General features: G+C 47.4%; 1 protein-coding gene across 1 annotated transcript in view; it reads right to left on the reverse strand.

Moving 5' to 3' along the window:
* Positions 1-628: 628 nt before the first annotated feature.
* Positions 629-18197, reverse strand: part of DMRT3 (doublesex and mab-3 related transcription factor 3) — an 18930-nt gene continuing 1361 nt past the window's right edge. Inside the window, exons 2-3 of the mRNA XM_081503891.1 lie at positions 14259-16504; positions 629-2328 (exon numbers count right to left, since the gene is read on the reverse strand). Of these exons, the coding sequence (XP_081360017.1) occupies positions 1361-2328; positions 14259-14709 (1419 nt within the window). The 5' untranslated portion in view covers positions 14710-16504 and the 3' untranslated portion in view covers positions 629-1360. The remainder of the gene's footprint in view (positions 2329-14258; positions 16505-18197) is intronic.

Consider the following 18197-nt stretch of genomic DNA (forward strand, 5'->3'; position numbering starts at 1 on the left):
ACTCACTTATAAAAGTATCTGACCAAGTATAGCACCACCCAAATGCTTTTTAAATGAAGGGGGAAAGTCCTGGTTTCCAACGTTTTGTTGTGGTTATCTGCCAAACTGGAATGGCACCTTCTCTGGTGAGAATGAGGGAATACACTTCTACAATCCTGGCTGCAAATAGGAGTATAACCTGAACCTAACAGGAGTAATTGCTCACCTTTATTGAGTACTTTCTCTATGTCAGGTACCATGCTAAGCACTTTGCTTACTTTCCACACTGTAGATTGTTTCGTTTTTACTTTGTTTTTAATGAGATTCTCCATTATATAATCCCTGCTATCTTGGACTCATGGGCAGATAACCTGGATAATAACATACAAAGCGCATCCTCTTACACAGAGTAGGCACTCAGTAAGTATCTGTTGAAGAAACGAATGGATGGAGGAATTGAATTAACTCTCTTCTTGAACAACCAATTCTGTCTTTCTGAATGCGGCCTCAAAGCTTTGCCATTCATATTTCTCAAGCAGTGTCAGGTTTAACTGAAACCTTGATCCATGCACTAGTCAGTAGCTTTTTTTTATCAAGTTTCTATTTTTAGAGATCCTCTTTCCATAGGCAGAAATGACATAAACCAAGATCATCTCCTTAGTTTATTTTTTTCTAGAGTCCTTAGCATGCTACATTAACCTGACAAAGCTTAATTTTGTGTTCATTTCACAATATATTTCATGCAGTTCACAGCTGTGATTGGGTTTACATTGACATTACACATGTTTTGATTCAGCCAAGTGAAAAGAATAATTCTTAATGGAGTCTGTCTCTGAAAACTGTCCAAGCTTAAATAAGCATGTGAGCAGTTCACTCTATTAAGTGCAGTCTCTCTTTAAAATGCAAGAAGGATTTTTAGCATAGGAATATGAGGCCCCTGTTTATAGTCCGTTTGCAACCAAACCACTTCTTTAGGTTTCATTATCCTGAGGAATCCTCTTTTACAGAACTGCATTCAAGTACACTATGCTATTGAAGATTCCAGGTTGAGTCTGGGGGTGGGGCCAACCTTCAGCTTTACATCCCCAAAGACATCTTCCACGGGCCCAAGGCTTTCCCCAGGCCATTCTTAGCATCAGACTCTCTTTTACAACCAACATTCAGCACTAAAGCCACAGAGCAGAGCTATTTGGCATTTTCCAGTGAAGTGCAAGAAATTAAATAAGTTATGTTTTTTATTGCTAAGGTCTAGAATCAAGCAGGGTCACTTTGTCATATGGCAGGAGAAGGTATACACAGGATGTGGGCTCTCCTCAAGGGGAGGGGTGCAGGGTTCAAATGCACAGAAAATGTCACCTGGTCACCCCCATCGGGCAGCACTTTAAGATGACGTGTTGAGTATTCGGGAGTCTGAGGAGTCAGACCTCTCGTCATAGTCGTCCTCGGTGTAAATGGACTGCTTTGACACCATGGGACACCCGTCATCGGGGATAGCGATCCGAGGGTCTTCGGGGGTGCGGGTGGGGAGGACGGGCGAGCTTCTGAAGACGCTGGTGGAGTTAGTGGGGAAAGGGCTGACGTACTGGGACCGCAGCTGGTACTGCTGCTGCAGCGTCATGGTGTTCCACAGGGTGACGTCGTTGGGCAAAAAAGGGCTCGACTGGTTTCTCGCTAGAGTATTCCTCAGCATCAGAGGGTACCGGGGCGGCTGGGGAAATGGGTGCTGCAGGGGCACGGCCAGGGGGTTGGGGACCACGTTGGTGGAGTCGGCAGAAAACCTCAGCGTGTCGGGGACTCTGAAGGCCGAGCCCACAGACCACTTGGACGAGGAGAGGGGGTAGGAGCTTAAGGTGTGCTCGAAGAGGTGCCCGTTGGAGGGCAGCACCAGGCCCTCGGGCTCCCCGGCAGAAGTCCGGTCGGCAGCCGAGGAGGACGAGCGGCTGGAGAGCAGGACCTCCACGGCGCTCACCAGGTCACCCCCGCAGCCCTTGAGGATCAACTCCAGCACCGCGGGCTTCTGGTGGGGGAATATCTTTTTCAACACTTCTAGGGGCGGTCTGTTGGCTTTCAAGCTGAAGGGCAGAGACACCGTCCCCGAGGGGCCCTCGATCAGGAGGTGGCTCTGCTCCCCGGGGTACTTGGGGCTGTCGGGCCGACTCTCTGAGCTGGCCCCGTTCTTCTGGACCGCGAACCCCCCTTCGTCCACTGACACGATCTCGGGGCTCTCGGGTGTGAAGCAGCCCTTACTTTTAGCCACGTCTGGGGAGCTCCTCTGGTCTGTGTCTTTGTCGCTGAAAGTCTCAGCATTGTCAGCGGTGCTGCCGTCCCCAAGTCGTTCTTCTGTCAAATCTGAAAAGCAGAGAACAGCTGGTTGAATCCTCTCCTGGTATGCAAAGAACACGTATGCTCAGGAGAGGGCCCTACCTGCCCTTTTTGAAAGAACTGCTTCTCTGTGGGTTATAACATACTGTAAGCCGGAAAATTATCCAACCTATGTCATTAGCAAATGGCAAAAAACGAACAAACCCTGTAAGTAAGGATCTAGACATCAGAGTGATTTCTCAGAATGGGCTGTGCAGGAAAGCTTGCCTTCAACACATAACGGTGAGGAAAGAACCACAACCACAGACAATGTGGCTATTTAGCAGTAACAGTCTAAATGCGGATCATACTGGGGATAAACACCATCCAGGGACGAACAGAAAAATGAGCCTGGGCTTGTTTTCTAGCTCCTCTTCTCCAAATGAGGGGGCTGGTGCCACCAAAGGACATCAACAGCTGCAATAACTGGTGCATGACCCATACACCCAAGAGAAATTTTAATATTTTAAAACCATTTTCCCTAGGCAGATTCTCTGTTAACTATGAACTAGTCATCAGTATATTTCATCAGGATACCATGTAGAATAACAAGTCAATATGATTGCCAGAGTGAAAGAAGCCTCCATACGTGGAAACCTTTCTTAAAAGGCCGCTCGAGATCCCAGAAGACTCGGTTGCCTATAACCCGCCCCAGAGGGCAAGCAAAACCAGCTGTGAAACCTGGATGTGGGACAGGCTGCAGAGAGGGAGAAAGAGATGCCTGGAGAAGGCTTATGAAACTGCCAGGGAGGAAAACCCACCAACGAAACAGTGCGTCCAGAACTCCAGGACCTGCGGTGCAAGAAGTGTATAGGATGGACTTCAAGATACCTTCCTAAACTATATTTAAAAAAAAAAAAAAAAAATGAGAGAGAGAGAGAAACAAAGCTTCCCAAATAAAGCAGAGCTTTGCTGTGAAGTAAACCAGTAAACCAGTTGTAAATCTAACATTTTGGTCTAAGACATCACTCACCCCCTGACGAGGGCTAGTATTACTGTGCTAAAGAGGCAGAAAGGAAGGAAGAAGTAAGAAAAGACTGGTTTGGTTGCAGAAGTAGGTTCTAAGACACCTTTATAATAAAGGAGCATATTCTTTATTAACAAGTTATATACAAGTGGATTTTTATCTTTCTTAAAACACATAATGACTGTGTCTACTCAGAGCCAACGTAACTGATCTGAAGATAGAAATTATTAATGACCCAATTGTCAGGTTGTAAACAACCGGTTGGCCTGTGTTTTCCACTGCCCCTGCCTGAATAGCCTCATTGTCGCCTCCTCTCTGGGCACACCTGATGATGTATAGAGAGCCAGCTGGTGAAATTTCATCAAAGCAACATCTAAAATCCATCTCCTCCTATTTGTTGTTTATTTTAAAACCCTTAAACAAAGACTCATTTATGAGCTTTTTCCTAATATGCTGCTGCTGCTAAGTCGCTTCAGTCGTGTCTGACTCTGTGGGATGTACCTTAATTATAATTGAAAGACAAAACTTTGATTCTTTAGAAACCAATAAATATGTCCTAAGCATAAATAAATACTTCAAAAAAATATCCTTAAACTATATCGGTGAAACTTTCAGCTGTAAATCTGAAACAAATTTATACCTATCCCAAATTTACATTTAAACTGCTGCTTTTTCCAATACAAAATATCAGGTGTCAGTGAGGGGACCATCTTCAGCCAACATGCATGAAGCCATTTTTGCTTTCTGTAACAATTCTGGGATATGCACAAGAGACCTTTTTGCAAGAGGAATATGACATATCCTCTTCAGCAGCATCCTAGGACTGGTGACCCAATTTTCATCTCCTGGGTTAATGTGGTAGTTGTCCTTGATCCCAAGGACAGCAACAGAAAACAGCAACAGAAAAGCTTCCACAGGTTCATATTGTAAGCAGGTAGACCTGACTAAAGTTTCCTGACCCATGACCCTACACCTACCTCTTGGTGTTACTCTATCATTAAACACTTGACAATGAGCAGACAGTGACAGTATGTTAACTCAGCACTGAACTCAATGCACAATTGGATCTTGGCCTCTGCTCAACGGAGCTTAGGAAAATAAGTCAAATACTCTCCCGGGGGAAATATGGACATAAAGTAAGGCTTTAAATACTGTTCTTCTCTAACAGTTTTCTTATTTAACTTTCATTATCAATTATTATCAGCATCAATACTTTTATCACTGTACCCTGCAAGACACCGAGGGCAGAAAACATCAGCAGATATAAGACTGGCCCTTAACTTGTGGAATTTATTACCAAGTTGGAGAGACAAGATGCATGTGTAGGGAGAAAGCAAACACAGCCAGGGAAAAATTGCTAAGTGGGAAATATGCACACACGGAACACAAATGTTCACAGCAGCATTATCCACGAGAGACAAAGGTTGGAAGAAACCCAGCATCCATCAATGATGGACGAACAGATAAACAAAATGTGGTCTATACATACAATCAAATATTATTCAGCCTCAAAAAGGAATGAAATTCTCACATGTGCTACAATGTGGATGAACCACGAATATATGCTAAGTAAAATAAGGCAGACACAAAAGGAAAAACATTTTATGATACCATTTATATAACATACCTAGAACAGGCAAACTCACAGCAACAGAAAGGAAAACAGTGTAGTCAGGGACTGGGGGAGGGAGTAATGGAGATGTATTGTCTAATGGGTATTGAGTTTCAGTTAGGGATGATAAAAAGTTCTGAAAATGGAAAGTGGTGAGGGCTGCACAACATTATGAATGTGTTAATGTCACTATATTGTATCCCTAAAATGGGTTAAAATAGTAAAATTTATGTTATGTGTATTTTACTACAATGAAAAAGTGAAAGAAATATTATACACAGCGTCACAGCAATATAAGGGATGGTGAGACTGTTTTAAAGCAAGAAACAGCTGGCTCTTCTGGAAAAGAAAGGGTAACAACATATTTTTTTAAAAAGCTATAATTTTGATATTTCAATATTTTCAAAAGCATACTTTTAAAAGCAGTGTATGAACCTAACTTCCCATTTTAAAAGGTAACTTTTCCCCCACCCTGGATCAGTTGCAGACACTGAAGACATTTGGGAAAAATGTCCCTAGGTCTATCACCAAGTTCATTCTTCCACAGAATGCTTCAGACTACAGAAGAAGTGATTCAAAGGGCAAGGTTAGCCAAAGGAGAACTAAGGAATAATGTTCTAGCTAATCTGCCATATCTACCATTAAGAAAATGTAGTAGTTTTTTCAAGACGGTAAAGGATGTACTGTTCCAAACAACTGGATATTGGATGGCAGGATTATAAATCGGACAATACAAAATTTTATTTCTGAACCTATTTTCCTGATCTGCAGTACAGGCCACAGTAGAATCTTCTCTGGTCGGCAGCTTGTCCACCAGTCATGAACCACTCGGCTGCATAAAGTCTCTTCTGCATTTTCTTGTGCCACCTTTTTTACCTGCCATTGTGACATCCCCAGTGCAGCAAGAGCTTGTGGTCACTTCTCAAGAGAGTGATGTTGGATTGTACTGATTTGTCCACACTCTCTCTCTGCAGACTTCTGGGCTGATTAGCCTCTCTGAGAGGTGTGCAGGCTATGGCCAAAAAGTGAGAAAATCTAACATGATGTCACAGAAATCAAATTTACAAATTCAGAACATTCCAACCAACCAAGTTCAGCCCAGTTTATACCATATCCAGTGGGAAGATAGAAGCTGTTGAAGGAAGCAGTGAGTGGAACACACTTATGCTGTCCACACACCTGAGCACCATGTAAAGTCCTGCTAAGGGGTGCTGGGTAAACAGAATCCCAGCCAACATCCAGGGATGCTGGGGTTTCAAAACTGGGCAAGGGAAGACTAGCCTCTCACCTTATACCAAGAGTAACTCCTTACCCAGCAATAATGCCTACAGGGCAGAATAGATGATCCCTGCAAATTCATGGTGTCAAGTGTTGATTGTATTGTTATACCTAAACTACAAGTATTGTAAATTATTCTGTCATAAATACAGACTTTCACAAGTAATTACAGAGGGTGAATCTTGGACCCAGTGATAAAGTGTAATTTAATAACAGGTGTTTCTTTATATCTCTAGATTTTTTTTTTTCCTAAATGAACTTTATAAAATGCTCCTGTTGGTTTAAAATACAAAGACTTTTCGAGATACAGAAATGTGAAACTGCCAAGTAGCAAAATGAAAAATGAAATACTCTCCAAATGTTTTAACCTCTTTCTTCTTGAAACCGACACCCTAATTCCTAGAACATTAAAGACTAAGAATATATTTTAATTGATAATATTTTTACCCCTAATATACAGGTGCCAAAAACTGCTAGACTAAAAGTAGAAAGAAATCACTCATCTGCTATTGCAAACCAGTTATTAAAAGTGATATAATTTGCTATTTCTAAAGCTAAACATCTAGACATTTAAAAATCTTCTAGATGTTCACACTTCAATTTCGTATTTTTCATGATGCAGAAAAACTCACAGCTACCCTTGAAATAAACTATTTACAAGGGTAAAGATGTTTTTTGAAAGTAGATACTCAATTAAGAAGGAAATTTTTTCTCTGGAAAACAGTGCTACCAACTTCAAAAATATTTCTGTGCCATAAGAAGCTACAAGACTTTAAGGATAGAAAATGAACACTCACACAAAAATAACTTCCAATCTAAAATTACAGTTTGCAAATTTTAACTTTCTTTAGTGGATTTTTTTTCATATGAAAATGCAGCTTAAAAAAAATCCCAAGTATTTATTTCAGAGATTTTGAGAAAGTCTACCACATATATGAAACAGACACTGTGCTCAAGACACAGGGAAATGAAAAACCCTCCTCACTGAGATGCAGGGGGCTTTAACCCGTTCTATCCAATGATATCTATAAAAACAAAATACAGCATCCATCCAGAATAAGAAAAAAAAAAAGCACTGGCATAGGGAGTGTTGTTTGCCAGTGCAAAAATCACCGGATTTAATTTTTTTTTCTGTTTGAAATCATGTCATGCATTTTGAAACATGGGATTGTGACATCCTCATCTGTTCACTTGAGCTTTGAGGAACACACCTCTAAATAACTGTTTACTGATGGGTTGTTTTCAAAGCACACAAATCTCACAACAATGGCAGGGAAGAAGTCCTGGCTGGATGGGGCTTTCAAAAAAGACCACTGCCCAATCAGAAGTCAAACAGGAGGCACGCTTTTTACATTTTCTGTTACCTTTATCTTGCACTAGAAGTGCTGAACTATAAAAAACCCAATGGATAAAAAGCCTAGCATACAGCAGGGGATGAATGTCAGTCTAAAATCTTTCCTTTTCTTCCTGAGGTGGAGGGAAAACCTATGAAAAGTAAAGAGTCACACTTTTTAAAACCATTGACAACACTGACTTAATAACATATGAAGAAATCAAGATGAATCCTAGAGACCAATACTTTGGCAGACATTGATATAGAAAGGGCTGGACTTAAGGAAGGATGGTTTGCCACTGTGGACTTTGTAAATCCTGCAAAAACTTAGTTCTGACCTCTTTCTTGACTCTGAAAGGAGTATTTTTCAAGAAGCAGGAGGGAAATTATCTATAAATATACAAGCACGTTTGGTACTTATAAAAATGCAGCTAGCTACTTATTCAGTTGTCTATTTAACAAGTTTTAAATCTTTTACCATGTGCCCTTGCATTGTGCTAGGTAAGGTTATATACAGAGATGATCAAAGCATTTACCTTGGGACCACTGAGAGGCTTACTGTTTACTAATGAACATTTTGCAAAATTTCCAATTTTTACCTATGCAATACCTATGCAATGAGTCGTATTTACATTGAAACACAGCAGGTAACCCAAAGGCCAGCAGCTGGGCAGACTGCTGTATTCATGGGAGGGAACGTTGTTGTAAACAGTCATATAATGGCTACAAGTGGAACATATACTGAACTAAAACAAGTAATAATTACAGGGTGGTGGGGCAGAACACTGATCTCAGCTTTGTAAAATTTATGTCTGCCTAGTCACTGGCAACAAAAGAGATTAGAGATTTGTTAGAAAACCAATGATCTGAATGTTAAGTTTTCCATAATATTGTTACTCAGCAGTTGATTGTGCAGATTTTCTTATAGTTGTTTAACTGTATAATAAGATATAAAAAATTAAAAATAAAGCCTGCCTAGTTATGGTTTAGTTTCCCCTCAGTTTCTTCAGAGGACAGTGGTTTGCAGGGCTCAAACAAGAGGGTGACTCCCTAAAGCCACATGGCACTCTTGGACGCTATGTGACACGATGATCCCAAGGTGATGGGCCTGCAATGGCCAGCATTCCACTACTTGGGCCCAACCTCTGCCAGGAGAGGCCATGCAAACCCCAATGCAAGGTCCAACGTGCCATCAGAGCCATATGACACGAGACATGGGGGTCCAGGACCTGAGTGACTAACGGCTGAGGGGCCGCAACAGGTTCAAAAGCCAATGGAAGGAGAAAAGGAAGACAGAAGGCGGAGGCAGGCAGGCGAGTAGGTTTTCACTGGACTCTGTGCAACATTTCCCAGAAAGGGGCTCTGAGTCCTCCAGGCATGTTGATTTATGAAGACTTACTCCCTCTCCCTCTGTAAAGCTGTTAGCTGAAAGTGCTGACTGGCTGCAGTGAAGAATTTCTCATCAATGCTCTTTGATTGTATTTTGCAAACAAAATGCCTGTTGCTTGGTAACATTTCACTTGAGCCTGACCTTCCCCGAAAGTGATTGCTATCAGATTCGATTTACACTGTCCTCTTGTGATTACTGTAATCTTTTAAACTCGGGAGTTCATCCATCAGGGAAAAGAAAACTTGGTTTTGTAAGTGGAGAACAGGACTATCCACCAGATTTATAACCCAGAGGGGTGTGCTATGTGGGGGGAGAGGTTCTGTCCTGGGTGGCAGGGAAACTCTGGTTCTGAGATGTGGAAAACGCCCCCCGGGTTCCCTACTCCCGGTGCTCTGACCCACAGGATGGACACCAGCGCCTCTCTGAGCCTCTAGGGGCAGTTTGGGCTCCCCCGGGAGAAAGGGGCCGGGAGACTAGCCATAGCTACACCCACCCCAAAGGGCGCCCCGAGGGCAATGGGGCTTGGTCCGCCTCCCAGGCTGGAGCTGCCAGATAAAATCGTCCGCAGGATGACCAGTAGAATCTGCACTTAGGAAAAACAACAAAGTATGTTTTAGTAGAAGTTTGCCCTGTGCAGTATTTGATGTCCTATTTTTGTGTGTGTTTATTTGTAGGTTTTTTGCTAAATCTGGCACCCGACCGAAGCAGGGAGGCGGCAGGGAGGGAGCGGGTAGCGGGAGGGCAGAGGCGAAGCTGAACGAGGAGGGCCGGGCCCCTGGTCGAGCCCTGCCGGTGGGGCTGAGCGCCCACCGCTCACCGCAGAAGGAGCCAGGAAAGGAGGCAGCCTCAGCTGCGGTGCCACCGGACAGGGACAAGATCCAAGGGGAAGTGGTCCAGGGCAGCCGCAGGGGAGCCACAGGCACACGGCTGCCACCACAAAACACAGCTGCCATGGCCTCTATGGGGCTCCCGTCTGTCCCAGCTCCAGCCCCCGGTCCCCGACCAGTCACCCGCACTTGCCGGGGAGCCAAGGCGGCCACTGGCCGGGCGCGGGAGGGAAAGACCAGAGCTGAGAGCTGCCCCAGAGCCGGCCACGGGTCAGGCTTGGAAGAGACCAATCAGCCTCTCGTCTTTTCGTTTGGTTGGTTTTTATTACTTAAAACAAAACCCCTCGCCCCAAATCAAAATGTCTGAAGTAACCAGACCCTGTTTTAAATTCTTAGGTACCCTTCATGAAAGACTTTGAGGTCTCCTACCACTTCTCCTGTGCTTCAAGTCCCTGGTCACTGAGCAGTTCCCACCCTGGCCTGGACTAGCACTCTGCCCACGCTCAGTATCCGTGCAGGAGTGTGTGTGTCTGTCTCTCTCTCTTTTTTTTAATTAAAAGTAAAATTTAAAATTAGGAAGCTGACAAGATACAACCTAATCAAGCTGGAACTGAAAAGCTCAGAGTTAAGCTTCAAGATGTGAGGAAGTGCCAGCCAGGAGGTAAGATAAAATAAAGGCAGTTTTCCGAAATCTCCCAACTTCCCTCCCTACAGGTCTCTTGTTCCGCTTCTTTTCAGGGGAAATAAACAGGAAAGACGATCCTACTTTCTTAATCCTGCTCTCTTATTCCTAATCAAATATGATGCTTTCGATTTCTTTACCTTCAAGAAATTTTAAAACTTGCTCACACATTTCTTTTGATGGCAGATGTAAACCTAGCTAGACTCTATAGCCACAGACCTGTCCTCTCTCAGGCCAAGGAGACCCAGGACACTCTTCAGGAAGAAAACAAGGATGTGTGGGGGGAGGGAGCCACACACAGGAAATGTAACTTTAGCTGCCCACCTTGGTCATGACCCTTAACTTTCCTCAGCTCCAGAGCCCAGTCCAGAAAGGCAGGCTTGGCTGGTTGAGGCTGCTGACTCAGATACACTAAGAGCTGAAAGATGTTCAAGCTTCCCAAGATATTTTCATGACGGGAAGGAGGAGGGGAGTGAGAAGGATGAAGAGGGAATGGGAGAGAAACGAATCAACAGCATAGATTTAAAGAAACTTAGACTAGAATTTTAGGTTCCATCAAAATCTACTAATTCCAGGCCAGTCATAGATGATAATCAAGCAGCAGGAGAAATGTACTCTTAAAAAGGGGAAAAAATGCTCTAATCCATTGCTGAAAGTAATAATCTGAGAATATGAAATTTCTCCTTAAAACCACTGCCACTTTTAAAAGGATGTTAAACATAATACACTATTAGATAATATAATTCCTGTTCCTTTAAAGAATCTGAAGCATAATTTGGGAAATAAATTTCTTCCAGCTACAAAGCTGAGGTTTGGTATTAATGTTGCTCGCTGCACAAGGTGTTTTTTCTCCAGCAGTTGCACAACAAACATTCTCTTCTCCAGGGCATGTGCTTTTCTTAAGGATCTCTGGAGAAGGGGAAAGATACTGTATGTTTCTGCACCTGCATTTGTAGCCAATAAAAAATGCCAGTGTCTCCACAGCTATGTACTTGAACAAAATCTCCATAATCCCACAGAAACAAATCTCTATAAATCACTAGCAGATATTCAGAGATTCCTAATGGTCTGTGAGGACTTCCCTGGTAGCTCAGCAGTAAAGAATCCACCTGCAGTGCAGGAAACATGGGTCAGATCTCTGGGTCGGGAAGATCCCCTGGAGAAGGAAATGGCAACCCACTCCAGTATTCTTGCCTGGAAAATTCCATGGACAGAGGAGCCTGGCAGCCTACAGTCCATGGGATCACAAGAGTCAGGCAGAACTTGGCGACTAAACCACCACCACCCACCAGTGGTCTGTGAACTTACTGTACATGTGGACCTACGATTCAAATAGTGCTTCACTTCCTTAAGTAGTGAGCTACTTGCCCAGGACCATATCTAACAGGCTTCTCAATATGCATGGTATGTTACATACAAATACATCCTAAGAACAACTGCAAAAAAATACGGACAGCAACCAGTAGTTCCATTCAGGCAGTTTTCCCTAACTTAAATCCCAAATGGGCTTTCTCCATATAAAGCATTGCATAGAACTGATCCACTTGTATACCTGCCTTCCTAATGGAAAACAACTATCTAGTCCTTTCCTGCCCTCTCTCATTATCATCAGATTGGTGACTGGATTTTTTGTTGGTGTTAAATGGAATTATGGGATCGAACCAATTGAAAGAAGAAAACAAAAGTTACATAAATAATACTTGCAAGGCACACAGCAGGACCAGCTGGAAACAGCTGCTGGCCCCTGGCAGCTTAGCCCCCCAAAGCTATCACTCCGACCTTTTCTGGTGTCAAATCCTGTTCTCCTTTGCAATTACTTGTTTTCAACTTGAAAGGCTTGGGCTATCCCGGAACACTTGGTTCCCGGTGAAAGAGAGCGCACCAGGCTCGGTGTGTCTGGTTTCGATCAGTCTCCCTCTCTTCCTCACCCCAAGCTTGTATCTTTCTCCAGCCGCTGCAGCTGCTCCGCCTTTCTGCCTGCCCTCACTCCCCTCCTCTCAGGGCTATTTTTGGTTTCGATGCTTTAGAAACAGTGAACTTTGGCTATCCCAGAGAACAGGTGCGACGAGCACAGGATGTGAAAGGAACCCCCTCTTGGACAGGGACCCCAGAACCCAATGCACTATTATGGGGGTGCTGCCTGCACTATCACAAACGCTGCCCGGAGTGTTGGGGGAAATGGAGACAGAGGAACTGGAAATGGGAAGGTTCAGAAAAGTCACTGGCATGGATCAACTTTGAGAACCGAGACAAAACTCTCCTAGTTATCTGCCCTAATTTAAAAGAGAAAAACAGAAAGAAGGCTCTTTCCCCTCCCCTCTGACTCCTCTGTGGCAAACCTATAAGACATGAAGAGATTACACTGACAAAAGAGAGTCACCTGGAAGTGAGTGGACATACTCAGAGAAAGGCTTATATCCTACCTCGGATTAAACAGTCACAAAATCCACGTTCAGCAAACTCACTTTTGTCCTTAAAATACCCAGTTCTGGTCTTCACATAAGATGTTCTCAGAGGTCGGGTCTGCAGAGCATAACTGAGGAACAGGGCAGCAGAACTGAGCCTGCCAGGCAGCCTACCAGCTCATCCCAAAAAACGGCATGTCCCCAGCTCCACCCAGCAGTCCAGTGCTCCAGAAAGCCTCTCTCCAGAAACCAGAAGTATTGCATTGGGGGGTGGGGGTGGCAATTAGGGGTAGGCAGAAGCTCTACAGAGGGCTTTGGTCCTTCGAGAGCCTTCCACCTCTGAGTCCCAGCATACCTCTCAACCCTCTCCCTGAGAAGACGGGGTTTCTTTCCTTTGCACGTCTGCCCCAGTGAAAGGGAAACACCAAACACCTGTCCACTGAATTCCAAGGGGTTAAAAACCAAAGGAGCACTTGGGCAAGGCAGGACAGTAGCAAGCTAGTAAGTCTCCAGGAGGAAAGTCTCCAGTGGGGTGTGCAAGGTTTTGGTGGCCTGAAGGAGAGAACGGGATAGAAAGGTGGGTAGGGGGATCTGTGCAGCTCTGGGACTCAGGGCAGAGCCCTGCTCTCTAGAACACAGCAGAGGAGGGGGAGGAGGAGAGGAGATGACTGGAGGAGGCCCAGGCCCACGGAGAACTGGGGAAAGGGCTCTCCAGGCGTGGCCTTCCTCACTGTAGGTTAGGTTTTGTCTTTCTTTAAAACCACAGACTGTAGAGGACTGCCTGCGAAATGGTGTATCAGGATCTGAACTTCTGCAAAAGTAGTTGGTTGGCTCTGAGTGCACCAGACTTGAGTCCCCGCTAACAGTTTTGGGAGTCTTTCTGGTCCGTTTCTACTATTGCTTCTAAACAGGGCTTCCTCCAACAAACTGCAAAAGGCTGGAGACCACAGCAGACTACTAGAAAGGCTTCAGGTTCGCTCCAGTTGCCGGGTGCCGAGAAAATCGCCCGAAGTAGGCCAAACCGTGGGCCTGGGCTCCTCCTCTGCCCTCCCGTCCCAACCTCCAGATGCGAGGCCTCTCAAGCCCACAATCGGAAAGCCTGGCGGTGTGCGCGCCCTCGTGGATTTTATTCTGGTCCTGTTTCGACCTCTTTATCTACCCGTCCCCTTAAACTTAAGAGAAGGCACTTGGCGAGCCCGAGGCGCCTTTCCCGAGGGCACCCGGGTTCTACCTCCTACCTCGCCAGGTCCCGACTGAACGCCGCTTCTGCCTTACACCGGCCTGGCTGGAGTTGGGGGAGAAGGTCGCGCCCAGCCCACTCCCGCCACGCTCGCCCTTCGGGCCTGCCGGCCAAAGCCTCCAGAGCTGCTTCCAAGTGTTTCCGCCCAGGCGCCAGCCCGGCCCGGCCCCGCCGCGACCCTTACCTGGCTTGGCGAGCGGCGCCTGCAGCGCCCCGGGCGGGGGCTCGGCGGCCCAGCGCAGCGCGGCGGCCGCAGCCAACTCGGCGGCTGGGCGCGACGGCGGCTGAGACGGCTGCGAGGTCGGCGGCGGCTGCGGGACGGCGGCCGCGTCTCCCGGCGGCGGGGGTCCCGGCAGGGCGCGCAGCGAGTCGGGGATGAGGCTCTCGAGGCTCTCGTTGGCCTGCTGCCTGCGCAGCGCCACCTGCGCCGCCATAACCCGCTGCCGCTCGATGATGAGGATGCACTTCTCGCAGGTGCAGTCTTTGAAGCGGCAGTAGCGCTTGTGGCCCTTGAGCCAGGACAGCACGCCGTGGTTGCGGCAGCGCGCGCACTTGGGCGTGCGCTGCAGGGGCGCCCGCGGCGGCTGCGACACCGGGCCGCCCATGTACAGGTAGGGGGAGCCGTAGCCGTTCATGCCCCGGGCTCCCGACAGAGCTGGCAAACTGGCAGCGGGAGCCGGTACGGGGCCGCTGGACTGCGGGGCTGGGAGGCCCTCTCAAAAGCGGCCTCCGGGCGGCGCAGTCCTCGGTCCCGCAGTCCAGGCGGCCTCGAGCGCTTCGGAGTGGCTGGAGGGGCTGCGGCCGTCTTTACGGCTCCCGGCGGGCGCTGCCCCAATCCCGAGTCGGCCGAGTCTCCGCCCGCCGCTCCTTTGGCCGGCTCGTCCTCCCCGGCCGAGGCGCGGCGGCGGCTGCCGGGAGCCGGCGAGAGCTCTGGTTAAGGTCTGAGGCGGCTCGTCTGCAGCTCTCGCGCGCAGACCGGCCGGCACGTCCTCCGCCGCCCTCCCCCTCCTCCCTCCCCCCGCCACCCCCACCTACGGGGTCCCGGTCCCCGGGCACTCTCCACCCCACTCCACTCCACGCCTCCTTCCTTTCTGCCCGCGCCTCTCAATCCTACGCTTCACTCTCCTTGCTACCTGCGGCAGGGCCACTCTCACGGGGGCGCTCACGGCCCCCTCCTCCAGGTTCCCTGCGCCTCCCCTGCCAGCACGGGAGGGACTGCAGCACTCGGGACGCGGCGGCGCCCGCGGGGCGGAGAAGGGAGGACCAGCGCGGCCGAGAGTGAGGGTGCCTCTGGGCGAGGGGGGTGGCAGTTCCCCTTCAACTCTCTTCCCTCCTCCCTCCAGGCCTGATTTGGGGGCACCGGGCACAAGGCGGCTTCCATTCCCACACTTGGCCACAGAAACACGGCTCGGGGAGAACCGGAGCCTATATGAGCGCTGCGGGCGCACTAGGGTCCTGGCGCGGGAAGAGGTTTTAAGTTGGGGGGAGCCAGGCCCTGCGGCCACTGGCTGGAGGAGTTGGGGGTAGGGCATTGGAACTGGTTCGAGAAATGGGGGCTTTCCTGATTTCATTTGCAACATTTTTTTTCCTTTTGCCGCTGCAGAAGAAAATGCTTTTTGAAAACCTGCTGGTTCAAGGACGACGACCCGTTTTGCAGGCTATTTCAAAGGGGAAAATAGTCCTCCCTCTGTGGCGCAGAGTTTACTTCTCTACACCTCCACGTTGTAATAAAAAATAAACTCTCTGTCCTGAAAAGCCGGCAAGTGCTCTTTTGGAGTTTGTGTTTAAGCACTGGGTCTAAACTTTCAGAGAGCGGATGAAGGGGCCACGCTAGCGCCCCCAAAGTTAACCGCATATGATCTGCCCTCTGCCCAACGGCCTTTGAGAGATCAAACGGAGGTCTCGCATCACCCCATTCAAATGCCCACGGACTCAGCAGTCTAGTTATGAATAAGAGATGTCCCACCCCCCACCCCAGTGTCTTTGGGTACGGGTGGGAGAGAACCTTTGCACAAGATGACAGCATAAAACTTTGTTTAAAATGATACTTGTGTGTATGGGTTTGGCTAAAGCAGAATACCTCCACAAATGCACAGAGATGCTCCCCTAATGCGAGAAAACAAAAATAAAAAACAGTGGTTACTGCGGCGCAGGGTAGCACAGTGGCTCAGTGCGAAGGGGGGCAATGGCAATCCCAGAGCCATCAGTTGGCAGGCTTCAGAGAGCGCACCCTGGATTCATTTCTTGGCGTTATGGACGAATCCAATGCGAATCTGGAGCGTAGACCAGTCGGCTGCAATGGTCAACCGGTCGGTGCCTCTCAGCTTTACTCTGCACTTCTCTGGAAGTAAACAAGCAACCCGAAAACTTCCGTGTGTGTGCTGTGAATTCTTCAAGTACCACCAGGCGTTCCAGCAGCCAACCCTCCACCTAAAAGGGCGATTTCGGGAGGGGAGTAGGTTAAAAAGTGAACCCGATTGTGTGTGTTTCCCTTGAGGCCCTTGGCCGCCCCCCACCTTCCCCATTTCAGACCTGCGGACCTTATGGGGCTATGGGGCGCAGAAAGGAACCCCTAGCAAGAGACTGCTAACCTTGGGAGGCTTGCCTCCAAAACTACTTAGGGCACAGACCCTTTAGTCTTACTCCTAACCCCCACGACGTCATCAATCTCTCCTCCCAAACTTGGCGAGGAAAACCAGCTTTAAGGCACTACGACTGGGAGGAACTTCCAAAAATTCTGGGGACTGGAGGCCTGGGTCACCTGCAGTGCGGTGGCCCAGAGGCTTGGAAGTGGGAAGTTCACAGTGAGAGACACAGAGAAGGCCTACAATGACACTGAATCTGGGAACGTTTGCTCTGAAATCTCTAAATCTCTTGGGAATGCAGAGACCACAAACTTTTCAAAGCCAGATTTCTCCCAGATTTCCTTCAAATAAATGGTCAGCAAAATCAGGAGTATAAGAAACCTGAGAGTAACGATTCTTTTTTTTTTTTAAGGAAAGCAACAGAGCTCAGCACCAGGTTTGGGGGCCATTTCCACTATAAGGCGACCCACTCTCCTCCTCAGTCACCTAGTCACCCTATCCCTTTGCCACTCAAACAGTCTTGCATTATTTGGTCCCCGGGACCCCGTTTCACTCCAGTGCACATCGGGGGGCTGAGGCCTAAATACTCATTTGATATAGAGCAATAATCCTTTTCTCATATTTGATGGGAATGTTTTCCATATCCCAGTATTTGACAACATCTCCCTATAGGGACAGGTTTGTATTTATGTTGGTAAAATGTCCCCTGCCTCAAAGTCTATTGTAACCCAACACCTGACAACCCCGAGTCCCATTTCTGTTTGCAGAAAGGGTTTATTCAAGCACATAATGGGATCCCAGCAGAAAGCCTTTCAGAACAAGGGGCTATGGTAAACTTCACCACATGAACTCCGTTTCCAGGGCTATTAAGCTTTTAATTGGAAAATAGCAGAGGAAATTTCAAGGTGACTATAACGTGTTAGTAGTTAGTGTGGAGAAGAAAAGCCGGAGCGGGGATGAATGTAGAAAGCATATGGTCCGAATCACATTTAGGAGGAGCGGCCTGCCGCTTAGCAAAACTAAGTCCCGGAGGCTTATATACTTATGGGAAAACTCATCAAAGAAATTGGAACGGGAGGAGTGAGGGGGACAAGTAAGTGTAACCTCGCTAGACTGGATCCACTCAGTCCTGTTCTGGGTGGGTGGGTGTGGGTGCGCGCGCGGACGTTTTCAAACCACAATAACTGGGTAAAGCTCTGTTTGTGTGTGTGTGTGTGTGCGCGCGCGCGCGCATGTATTCAAAGCACAATTAACTGGGTAAAGCTGTGATAGGTATTAAAGGGTCAAAGGCTGTAAGACAAGTGTGCATATGTGGTTCTCTTTCTCTTGGCGCACACACAATCTCACGGGGGTGTGTGTATATCCAAAAGTTAAGAACGCAGGTGCCCCTGCTCAGAAACTGAAGATGTCCTGACTGGAAGCTGCTCCTCACAGCAAGCAACACTTAATCAAAAGGACAGTTTCATATTGTCCCAGATGTATAAATACATCAGGAAATTTTCTGCTTTGCTGGATTCTCATGGAGGGGGAGGTCAAGG

Source organism: Giraffa tippelskirchi, chromosome 1, assembly GCF_054371585.1.
Source record: "Giraffa tippelskirchi isolate mGirTip1 chromosome 1, T2T-mGirTip1v1.2.pri, whole genome shotgun sequence".
Classification (NCBI taxonomy): domain Eukaryota; kingdom Metazoa; phylum Chordata; class Mammalia; order Artiodactyla; family Giraffidae; genus Giraffa; species Giraffa tippelskirchi.